This window comes from Mustelus asterias, chromosome 9 (assembly GCF_964213995.1).
Source record: "Mustelus asterias chromosome 9, sMusAst1.hap1.1, whole genome shotgun sequence".
NCBI classification, from domain to species: Eukaryota; Metazoa; Chordata; class Chondrichthyes; order Carcharhiniformes; family Triakidae; genus Mustelus; species Mustelus asterias.
Genome location: NC_135809.1, coordinates 11520942 through 11533488, shown reverse-complemented (window position 1 = coordinate 11533488; position 12547 = coordinate 11520942). Strand labels below are relative to the sequence as shown.

The window sequence follows — 12547 nt, the reverse complement described above, 5'->3', positions numbered from 1 at the left end:
AAGCAATTCTAAAACATCTACATTTTTTGTGACCACAAATATGTTGCAATAATCCCACCACATCTTCCTAACCTCTCTGCAGTCATTGAAATGGTTGACCCCACCATCATCGTTGATGTCTCTCCCTCACTGTTCAGCTCCTTTGTTTCCACCTCAAGCAATCTTCCTGAGCCTGTATTATGTCCGGGTTCCTCCTCTTCCTCATCTAGCCTTGGACAAGTGGCAGTTTAATCCTGCGATTTATAGGGAAGACCAAAGCCACCAACTTTCATCCCTACCACAAACTCTGTACCCATTCCATCTATTCTAAAAAAAATCTTACCATTGACGCAGGCTAAATTAATCCATTCACAACTTTGGCATTGAATTTGATACCAAAACCCATATCCTTGCCAAGATCACAATGATTACCTCATCTTTCAATAACAGGCAAAAATTTCAGAAATTCAGATCATAATCATTTTCTCAGGTTTTCCCAGAGCAGGTTCTGGTAACGGTTATTGCTATTTCCAACCTCACGGGACAGATTTTTATTATCCCATTCCCAGATTACTACACACCCATCCTTGTGATGCATTGCTTCCAAAGGCTTATTACCCAATTGGATGACACTTGATTATCAGCCAAGCAGCCTTTTTCCCCCTTTTTTCAATATTTTTATTTCTGGTGAAGAGAAATGTTTCAGATTCCAAGATGGTGCCAGAACGAGGCGACTTCTTGCAAGCTGTGCTCAGCATACCCTCTAATTCTATCTTTTACTCTTGTTCTATGCTTCTAAAACTTTATTCTAACTCTCTTAAACGCTCTAACAATGCTACCTCATATTAAGTTGATCTTTCCCTACATCCAAGCGAATATTGTAACACTGCATTCTGCACCCTCTCCTTTCCTTCTCGATGAACAGTATGATTTGTCTGTATAGCGCACAAGAAACAATACTTTTCACTGTATCCAAATACATGTGACAATAATAAATCAAATCAAACAAAATCCTTTTTTAATGTATCAATGATATTTCTGTGGATTGCATACAGTAGTGTCCTGGATTTCTGGAGACTCGAATACAGTCCAGGAAGGTTGATAAACCTACTCTTCAACCTGTACTGCCACAGCTTGGTATGGGCTCCTGCTCTAACCAAGACTGCATGAAACTACAAAAGGTCATGAATGGAGCCCAATCCATCACGCAAACCAGCCTCCCATCCATTGACTCTGTCTACACTTCCCACTGTCTCAGAAAAGCAGCCAGCATAATTAAGGACGCCACGCATCCCGGACATTTTCTCTTCCACCTTCTTCCGTCGGGAAAAAGATACAAAAGTCTGAGGTCACGTACCAACCGACTCAAGAACAGCTTCTTCCCTGCTGCTGTCAGACTTTTCACTGTATACTAACTAATACATGTGACAATAATAAATCAAATCATCCATTAATCATTAATCTGATGCCTGTCACTCAGACAATTTTGTATCCAAGCTCTTGTTTGCATATCTACAGATGTTGCCTAGTTTTAGTTTTATTGATGGACAGTTTATTAATTTGGGCATTTCTAAGGGTTACATATTGGTGAAGCCTCAACATCCAGGTGGCGTTGGAGGCGACCTCCACCCGCGAGGTGGCGCTGGAGGCGACCTCCGGCCCGGGAGGTGGCGCTGGAAGCGGCCTCCACCCGCGAGGTGGCGCTGGAGGCGACCTCCGGCCCGGGAGGTGGCGCTGGAGGTGGCCTCCACCCGCGAGGTGGCGCAGGAGGCGGCCTCTACCCGCGAGGTGGCGCTGGAGGCGACCTCCGGTCCGGGAGGTGGCGCTGGGGGCGGCCTCTGGCCCGGGTAAGGAACGTCATGTCCGGTCGGCCAGTGTTTACGGAAGTGTGGGTGACGTGTCGGGCGCGGGGGGTTGTGGGTGAGGCCTGGGCTCTGGCGGAGGGGCGGCGGGCTCCTGGTTGGGGGCAGCGGGCGGTTTTAGCGCCCGAGCCGACATGAGGAAAATGTCCACCTCGTCCCCCGAAGCCGTGAAGAAGCTGCTGGAAAATATGCAGAGTGACCTGAGGAGCCTGTCCCTGGACTGCAGGAAGAAATTCCCCCCCGTCAAGGAGGTGAGAGCAGAAGGAGGGGGAGGGGTGGGCCGGGGGAGCCGGTGGAGGGGAGGGTGCGGGCAATAGAGCCTCGCCCCACAGGTAGGGAGAGACCCCCCCCCCTTCCACAGGTAGGGAGAGACCCCCCCCCCCCTTCCACAGGTAGGGAGAGACCCCCCCCCCCTTCCACAGGTAGGGAGAGACACCCCCCCCTTCCACAGGTAGGGAGAGACCCCCCCCCCTTCCACAGGTAGGGAGAGACCCCCCCCCCTTCCACAGGTAGGGAGAGACCCCCCCCTTCCACAGGTAGGGAGAGACCCCCCCCTTCCACAGGTAGGGAGAGACCCCCCCATTCCACAGGTAGGGAGAGACCCCCCCCTTCCACAGGTAGGGAGAGACCCCCCCCTTCCACAGGTAGGGAGAGACCCCCCCATTCCACAGGTAGGGAGAGACCCCCCCCCCCATTCCACAGGTAGGGAGAGACCCCCCCCCCTTCCACAGGTAGGGAGAGACACCCCCCCCCCCTTCCACAGGTAGGGAGAGACCCCCCCCCCCCTCCCCAGGTAGGGAGAGACCCCCCCCTCCCACAGGTAGGGAGAGGACCCCCCCCCTCCCACAGGTAGGGAGAGACCCCCCCCCTCCCACAGGTAGGGAGAGACCCCCCCCCTCCCACAGGTAGGGAGAGACCCCCCCCCTCCCACAGGTAGGGAGAGACCCCCCCCCTCCCACAGGTAGGGAGAGACCCCCCCCCTCCCACAGGTAGGGAGAGACCCCCCCCCCTCCCACAGGTAGGGAGAGACCCCCCCCCCCCTCCCACAGGTAGGGAGAGACCCCCCCCCCCCCTCCCACAGGTAGGGAGAGACCCCCCCCCCCTCCCACAGGTAGGGAGAGACCCCCCCCCCCTCCCACAGGTAGGGAGAGACCCCCCCCCTCCCACAGGTAGGGAGAGACCCTCCCCCCCCCCCCCCCCTCCCACAGGTAGGGAGAGAACCCCCCCTTCCACAGGTAGGGAGAGACCCCCCCCCCCCCCCCACCCTCCACAGGTAGGGAGAGAACCCCCCCCCCTCCCACAGGTAGGGAGAGAACCCCCCCCCCCCTCCCACAGGTAGGGAGAGAACCCCCCCCCTTCCACAGGTAGGGAGAGACACGCTCCCGCCATGGCAAGAGAGACGGCTAGCGAGAGAGAGACCTCTTTGGGATGAGAGAGAGGCCGAGACCCCTGTCACAGTGAGGGGGAGAGACCCCCGCCGCGGTGAGAAAGAGGGGGATAGCATAGCGAGCGGGAGACCCCCGCACTGACTGTCAGCCACTCTGGGGGGGAACAGCTGAATCCGGAACAGCTGCCAAGAATTGCAATCGGGCTCCTGGATGAGTGATGTTGACCCCTTCACTATGCAGCATGAAGACCCTTCTGGACCCTGTTAGCCTGCTTAGACTGGCATAAGAACAGTAAACAATTGTGCAGACTGGAGGCAGTAAAAACAAAGTTGTCCCCTCACCCCTTCCTGTCCAAATTGTAGAAAACTGAATGAAAGATGATAATATACAGCAAGTTCGATTCTGGCCACGGTGCCAATTTGCTGCTTTCTTTGTTGATGTTTGCATTGTAAAGTATCTAATGCTGACTGCACTTTCATATAATAGAGAGATCAACTACATTTCAAGAGGTAATTTTCTTGGTAATTTGCTTCAACAGATTCCTTGTCTTCTTTGTGTAAGGTATATAGGTAGTTACTGATTGGTGGAGTGATGTATCCACACGCATCTCGCATTGACTGTATAAAGTAGGTTGCACGATTGCTTGACTCAGTTATAAGATAGGAATATAATTCTAACCACCCAGCAGGTGAACTGGCTCTCTCACTTTCCATCTGATTGCAGACATCTATTATTGTGATGACATTGCACATTAATAAGGCCGAGTGAGCTGATTAGATGTTTTTTAACACAGTCCAAACTAGCTGACAGTTAGCTAGCTTTAATTGTGTTCAATGTCTCAGTACTGCGATAACAATGCAGTATTAAGGCTCCAGGATAGAATATTCAATTAATCTTTTTCATTATTGATAGAGTACACGAGTACTGTTATTAAAATATCACTTTCCCGGGAAGATCCAACGGGTCCCAGCAAACTTCAGGACTTATATAGGCAACTGATTGATTACTGTCAATCAGTAATGAAGTAGTGTGGGCTTTGTTACTGTTGGAAGAGTGTTCTTGACGATATTGCTGTGTTTGATAACACTGCTGTCAAGCAGTACAGGGCGTGTTGCTATACAATGCAAGATGTTGTTATAGATAAGGAAATAGGGTCTGTGCCTTAAAGTTAATCTGCAGTTTGTATCTCAGTTAAGTTTAAGTTTATTTATTTAGTGTCACAAGTAGACTTAGATTAACACTACAATGAAGTTACTGTGAAAATCGCCCAGTCGCCACACTCCAGCGCCTGTTCGGGTACACTGAAGGAGAACTTAGCATGGCCAATGCACCAAACCAGCACGTCTTTCGGACTGTGGGAGGAAACCGGAGCCCCTGGAGGAAACCCACGCAGACAGGGGGAAAACGTGCAGACTCCGCACAGTGACTCAAACTGGGAATCGAACTCTGGTCCCTGGCGCAGTGAGGCAGCAGCGCTAACCACTGTGCCACCATGCCGTCCAATGTTGCATGCATTTTGTTAAACCGAAAGACTTGCATTTATATAGGGCCTTTCATGATCTCCCAAAGAGCTTTGCAGCCAATGAAGTGCTTTTGAAGTGTAGCCACCGTTATAATGTTGGAAATGTGGCAGCCAATTTGCACACAGCAAACTCCCACAAACTGCAATGGAGTATTGAGGAGATGGACAAATATTTTCTGGATACCAAGGATAACTCCACTCACTGCTCATTTCCAAAACCTGCCATGGGACATACAACTGAGAAGCTGAATTTTATCAGCCTACCACAGGTGGGGAGAAAAAATGGTTGGACCCATAAATTGAGGCGATGTGGCATAAGCGGCATGCCTCCCTCAACGTGCTTTTATGGGCAAAGAGCAAAGCATTGGGTGGGTCACCCAGTTGATGCCCTTTGGGCAGTTGATGCCCAGTTAAGGACTTCATCAACTGGCACTCTGAGCAGGTGGCAGGAGAGGCCTGCACCTCCTGCAATGCTGGAGTGGTCATGGATCTCAGCGTCTTATCCTGTCTTATCAGCTCCTGTCTTATACGCGTTAAATGGTCTTTGCCCAAGAAATTGAAGTGGGAGGCACCCAGCCAAGCAGACACCGATTCCCCCCTGACATTTATGCTGGGGTGCTGGGAATCCATTCTCGGCATATAATGCAGCCGAAGACATGGTGCAACGATGATAGACTCTCCCTCAATTGCAGTAAAACGCAGGAGATGGTCATCGACCTCAGGAAACGCAGTGAAGGATATGCCTCTGTCTACATCAACAGTGATATGGAAATGGTCGCGAGCTTCATGTTTCTAGGTGTCCAGCACCAACCACCTGTCCTGGTCCCTCCATGCCGACCCTTCAGTTAAGAGCCCACCAACACCTCTACTTCCTCAGGAGGCTAAGGAAATTTGGCATGACACTACGACTCTCACCAATTTTTACAGATGCACCATAGAAAGCATCCTTTCTAGATGTATCACAGCTTGGCATGGTTCCTGCTCTGACCAAGATCACAAGAAACCACAAAGGGCTGTGAACGTAGCCCAGTCCATCACACAAACCAGCCTCCCATCCATTGACTCTGTCTACACTTCCCGCTGCCTCGGAACAGCAGCTAGCATTATCCAGCCGAAGCAGCCCTGACCTACTCTCTTCCACCTCCTTCGGGGAAAAGATACAAGTCTGAGACCAAGTACCAACCGACTCAAGAACAGCTTCTTCCCTGCTGCCATCAGACTTTTGATTGGACCTACCATGTATAAAGCTGATCTTTCTCTACACCCTATCTGTAACTGTAACACTACATTCTGTACCCTCTCCTTTCCTTCTCCCCTATGTACTCTATGAATGGTCTGTTTCGTCGGTATGGCGCACAAGAAACTATTACTTTCACTATCCCAATATATGGGACAATAAATCAACATTTAAAAATGCCAACGGGACCTCTCTTCCAAACTCCAGCATCTCAGACATTTGCATGACTTACTGACTCAGTACTGAGTGGATTTTTCTGATCAAGACTCTTGAACCTCCAACCTTCTGACTCAGGCCAGGACGCTACCACCTGAGCTATGTTTGATGTTCCAAATAGTATTTTGACCTTAAAATGACATGATCAAAAGTAAGAGATCAAAATGACTGAACTATTTCACGCATCGCAAATATGAGTTCTGCATCTTCTACATTCCCACAGTGACTAATTTTGGAAAATCGGGGGCAGCACAGTGGTTAGCACTGCTGCCTCACAGCGCCAGGGACCCGGGTTCAATTCCAGCCTCGGGTCACTGTCTGTTTGGAGTTGCACATTCTCCTCGTGTCTGCATGGGTTTCCTCCGGGTGCTCTGGTTTCCTCCCACTCTCCAAAGATGTGCAGACTGGGTGGATTGGCTATGCTAACCTGCCCCTTAGTTTCCCAAGATGTGTAGGTTAGATGGATTAGCCATGGTAAATGTATGGGGTTACGGGGATAGGGCAGGGGAGAGGGCCATTGTAAGATGCTCTGTCAGAGAGTCGGTGCAGTCTCGATGGGCTGCACCGTAGGGATTCTATGATACTGTGTACTATGTTGGCTGTATTTTGCTTCAGTGCATTAAGAGGTTGTGACTCTATAAATGCGAATTTCTTTTTACTGCTAGTGCCATAGTGCCACCCTCTCTATGGTATTCTGATTTGTGCTTCGTCTTGGTTCATGTTTATGCTGTGGTGTCCCAACAACAATGCCAACAGCCTTTGACAGAATAAAACATCCCAAGCCACATCAGGCGAGCATTATAAAACTAAATTTGAGATTGAGCCACATGAAAAGGTGTCAGATGACTGAAAGCATGGTTAGAGGGGCAGTGTTTTAAGGAGCACTTGCAATAGTGTCAGGGGGATTCGCAGGGTAAATGTGTGGGGTTACGGGGATAAGGCCTGGGTGGGATTGTGGTCGGTGTAGGCTTGGTGGGGCAAATGGCCTCCTACTGCACTGTAGAGATTCTATGATTCTATTCTATGATTAACCGGACTAGCCAGTGTCGGTCAGCAAACACAGGTGAACAGGATTTGGTGCAAGTTAGGATATGGGCAGCAGAACTTTGGAGCATCTTCGGGCGATGAGGGGAGGTGTTGACGTAGTGATATTGTCATTGGACTCATAATTCATGCTCTGGGGACCCGGGTTTGAATCCCAATGGATGGTGGAATTTGAACCCAATAATGTCTGGAATTTAACAAGTCCAGTGATCATTGTTGGTAGTCATGAAAGCCCATCTCATTCACTAATCTCCTTTTGGGAAGGAAATCTGCCGTCCTTACCTGGTCTTGCCTGCACGTGACTCCAGAACCATAGCAACGGTCCTCTGAAATGGTCTAGCAAGTCAATAAGTAATGAAACTGGATGGAGCAGCATCGAGCAAGACACCAGAAACGACCAGGGCAAACTCGACCCTGCAAAATCGTCCTGACTAACATTTCGGGGATTGTGCCAAAGTGGGGGGGGATCTGTCTTACAGACTAGCCAAGCAACAGCCTGACACAGTCATACTCACAGAATTATGCCTTACAGGTAATGTCCCAGACACTACCATCCATGGATATGCCTGTCACACTGGCAAGCTAAGGTGGTGCACACGCACACAGACACCCACACCCCCACGCGCGTACACACACCCACACGTGCGCGCATGCGCGCGCGCACACACACACACACACACACACCACCTCCTCAGCTGATGATTCAGTACTCTTGCTGAGCGCCATTTGGAGGAAGCATTGAGGGTGGCATGGGTGCAGATTATACTCTGGGTGGGGGGAACTTGACTGTCCTCCACAGTGTGGCTCCGTAGCACCACTATAAACCAGACTGGCTGACTCCTGAAGGACATAACTGCTAGACTGGGTCTATGGCAGGTGGTGAGGAAACCAGCAAGAGGGAAGAACATATCTGATCTCACCCACACTGCAGATGCATCTGTCCATGACAGTATCAGTAAGAGTGACCACCTCACAGTCCTTGTGGAAACAATGTCCCATTGAGGATACCCACTGTCATGTGGCACTGCTACCTTGCTAAATGGGATAGATTTCAAACAAATCTAGCTACTCAAGACTGGGCATCCACGAGGTGCCGTGGCTCATCAGCAACAGCAGAATTGTACTCAACCACAACCTGTGACTTCAGCCGGGTATATCCCCCACTATACCATTACCATCAAGCCCAGGGATTTACCCTGGTTCAGTGAAGAGTGCAGGAGGAGATGGAGCGCAAAAATACCAGACATACCAAAAATGAGATGTCAACCTGATGAAATTACAATACTACTTACATGCCAAACAGCATAAGTAGCAAGCTATAGACAGAGCTAAGCAATTCCTACCGCATCCAGTCGTGAATGGTGGTGGAAAATTAAACTCTTCACAGGAGGAGGGGCTCCACAAATACCCCCATCCTCAATGATGGTGGAGCCCATCTAATCAGTGCAAAAGATGAAGCATTTGCAACAACCTTCAGCCAGAAGTACCGAGTGGGTGATCAATTTCCGTGTCCTCAGCATCACAGATGCCAGTCTTCATCCGATTTGATTCCCTCCACGTGATATCAAGAAATGGCTGAAGACATTGGATACTGCAAAGGCTGTAGGCCCTAACAATTTTAGTACTGAGGGCGTGCTCAGGAGTTTGCTGCACCCCTAGTCAAGCTGTTCCAGTGCAGCTACAACACCGGCAATGTCTATCCGGCAATGTGAAAAATTGCCCAGGACAAATCCAACCCAGCCAAATACCCTCCCATCAATTCACTCTCGATCATCAGTAAAGTGATGGAAGGGGCCATCAACAGTGCCATCAAGTGGCATTTGATTAGCAATAACCTGCTCACTGATGCTCAGTTTAGGTTCCACCAGGGTCACAGCTCCTGACCTCATTACAGCCTTGGTCCAAACATGGACCTTGACATTAAGGTAGCATTTGACTGAGTGTGGCATCAAGGAGCGCTGACAAAACCTCCTGGACTCAATAAGAATAGGGAGGGAAAACTCATCACTGGTTGGAGTGATATCTGTCACAAAGGAAGATGGTTCTAGTGAATGGAGGCCAGTCATCTCAGCTCCAGAACATCACTATAAGAGTTCCTCAGGGCAACGTCCTAGACCCGACCATCTTCAGCTGTTTCAATTACCTACCTTCCATCGTAAGGTGGGTTATTCGCTGCTGATTGTACAATGTTGAGCACCATTCACAACTCAAAATGGAGCAGTCCTTACCAAATGCAGCAAGACGTGGACAACGTCCAGGCTTGGGCTGAGAAGTGGCAAGTAACGTTCCTGCCACACAAGTGCTAGGCAATGACCATCTCCTATAACAGAGGATCTAACCATCGCCCCATGACATTCAATGGCATTACTGTTGTTGAATCACCTACTATCGGCACCCTAGGATTACAATTGACCAGAAACGGAACTAGACCAGCTTTCAATACTTTGACGACAAGAGCAGGTCAGCCACCGTCAAGCAGTTGAAGCAGTGTATCTCATCTACAAGGTGCACTGCAGGAACTCGCCAAAGCTCCTTATGCAGCACCTTCCAAACCCATGATTGCTACCATTTGGAAGATAAGGGCTGAAGACACATGGGAACACCACCACCTAGTTTTGAATGGTCCTACCTCACATTAAGTTGATCTTTCTCTACACACTAGCTATGACTGTAACACTGTATTCTGAACACACTCGTTTCCTTCTCTATGAACGGTATGCTTTGTACAACGTGCAAGAAAAAGTACTTTTCAGTGTATACCAATACATGTGACAATAATAAATCAAATCAAAAATTCCCCTCCAAGCCATCCACCATCCTACCTTGGAAAGATATCGCCATTCGTTCACTGCTGGGTCAAAATACTGGATATGCTTCCCTAATGGCACTGTGGATGTACTTACACCTCATGCACTGCAGCGGTTCCAGAAGGCAGCTCACCACCATCTTCTCAAGGGCAATTAGGGATGGGCAATAAATGTTGGTCTAGCCAGCAACACCCACATCGCATGAATGAATAAAAATAAAATCACGGGGTGGAACGTGGAGGGCAGGTCAGGAATACATTGGAGTCAAGTCATGAGGTAACAAAGCAATGCACAAGGGCTTGAGCAACATATGACCAGAGACCTGGTGAAGTTTGGCAATGTTAGCAGGGTGGAGTAGGAATTCTTAGTGATACGTGGTAGGAAGCTCATCTCAGAATCAAATACCAATCCAAGGTCGGGAATGGTTTTTTTACCATTCACAACCGATGGAGGGAGGCATGTTGCTGACTGCTCAGTTTATATCCTGCTAGGTCTGCACTATTTTATTTAACTAAAGGTTATTGTTATGAAGGAGACCGTTGCCTTATCTTGCATTGTAGAATTATAGCCACGTTTTGTCTCCGTTTTCGGTTTTCATACAATATTTTTCTGAACAAATTAATGCTATGATTTGAATAAAGTCTTTTATATTTGATTGTATTCACTCAGACATTGCAGACCATGGCATCCATTGAAGCCAAGTGTTAAGATGTTTTGATCATTCTAAAAATTTAATGAGTGAAGTTATTTTTATAAAGTAAACCCAGTGTAGATGTGGACTGTAGGAATCAGTAACAAATTGGTGCTACCTCCAGCTTTATTCTGAAACCACAATTGGCCATTCACCTCTTGGATCTATGGAAGCAAATATTGCTCCAGATTTTGTCCCCCAACGTTCCATCACTAGCTTGATGATCTTTCGTTATTTCGTTACTGTTGGGGATGTTGCCATATGCTATCTGGCTGCTGTGTTTCCTACAATCTTGCTTGACTAAATTTCCACATCAATGGCCTGTAAAGCATGTTCGGCCATCCTGGCATGTGAATGATGCGATATAAAAGCAAGTTCCTTTTTTCTCTTATTTCAAACACATACTTTGTTGCATATTAAAGTTTACTTATTAGTTGCAAGTAGACTTGTATTAAAACTGCAATGAAATTACTGTGAAAATCCTCTAGTCGCCACACCTTGGCGCCTGTTCGGGTACACTGAGGGAGAATTTAGCATGACCAATTCACCTAACCCGCACGTCTTTCGGACTGTGGGAGGAAACCGGAGCACCCGGAGGAAACCCACACAGACACAGGGAGAACATGCAAACTCCGCACAGACAGTGACTCAAGCCAGGAATCAAACCCGGGCCCCTAGCGCTGTGAGACAGCAGTACTAACCACTGTGCCACCGTGCCCTGGACAAAGATTAACCCAATGGCTTGGCTTTTGGTGAAGATTTCTTGCATTTCTCCAAGAAGTGAGAGAACACTTCTTTCTTCCAATCCTCACTATCGACCTTCAATTGTTTTCAGGAAGCGAGATGAATTCAAGTGGTTTCTGAGTTGCTCGGAAATACCCTTCAGATTTGTGGCCAGGACAAAGTCTAGAGGAGGATGTGTATCCACAGGCCCAGAAGTTAGACCACCATCTTGAAAAGGAAACTGGAAGTGGGCACCAATTCATTATTGACTCATATCAACGTGCTGATTTTTCAATTCTGCTTATGGACCAAATATTACTCCTTTCATTCTATTTAAGTCCTAATGTCAATGGTCCACCTTTTTCCGGGCCTGAGAAACATATGTAAATCCACAGATCCCTAACCCTCTGTATCTTTCCAGCATCTCCCTGAGAGGAGAATTGGGAGATAATGAGTCACCAGATACATCAGAACAAAAAGTCATATTACTCTGTCCTTCGGTAACATGAACAATCATGGGATTGTCAAAACAACTCTTAGATTTTCAACAGCCAAAGGCTTTTCAGTCAGCATTGGTAGTTCTAAGTGCAGTGAAATTGGGTAATTGTATACGTTGCTACATTCTTCACGTTTCAAGAATTAAGGATATGTTAGCATCAAAGGCTTGAATGTGGGTTTAAGTAACTTGTGTTGGTGCTGGTGATGACATTGAGTTAGCACCAGCCTTATGCAGAAATGGCGAAGGGAAGGGCCCATCAGGCTGTGTATGGACTCAAGAAGCAAGTGATGGGCAGTCAAATTCCAGGAGCTACAAACCCCGAAGGCTTCTTTGCTGACACAAGAAACAGTTGTAGGATTAGACCATGTGACCCATTGAGCCTGCTCCTTCATCCAATTCTATCAGGGCTCACCTTGAGCATTGACTCCACTTTCCTGCCCACTCCCCATACCCTTTGATTCCCTGAGACCAAATATCTGTCTATTTTAACCTTAAGTATATATTCAAGAAAGGAACATCTGCAACCCTTTGGGATAGAGAATTCAAAAGATTCACAACACTTTGAGTGAAGTAATTTCT

At 48.2% G+C, this 12547-nt stretch overlaps 1 protein-coding gene across 3 annotated transcripts in view; it reads left to right on the top strand.

The window, feature by feature from the left end:
- Positions 1-1887: 1887 nt before the first annotated feature.
- The window catches only part of mon2 (MON2 homolog, regulator of endosome-to-Golgi trafficking), a 143167-nt gene continuing 132507 nt past the window's right edge, over positions 1888-12547 (top strand). For all 3 annotated transcript variants that reach the window (XR_013498715.1, XM_078219693.1, XM_078219692.1), the window contains exon 1: positions 1888-2092. Coding sequence is in view for 2 of the 3 variants with exons in the window: in XM_078219693.1 (XP_078075819.1) it covers positions 1976-2092 (117 nt within the window). In the remaining variant the exon portion in view is untranslated. The remainder of the gene's footprint in view (positions 2093-12547) is intronic.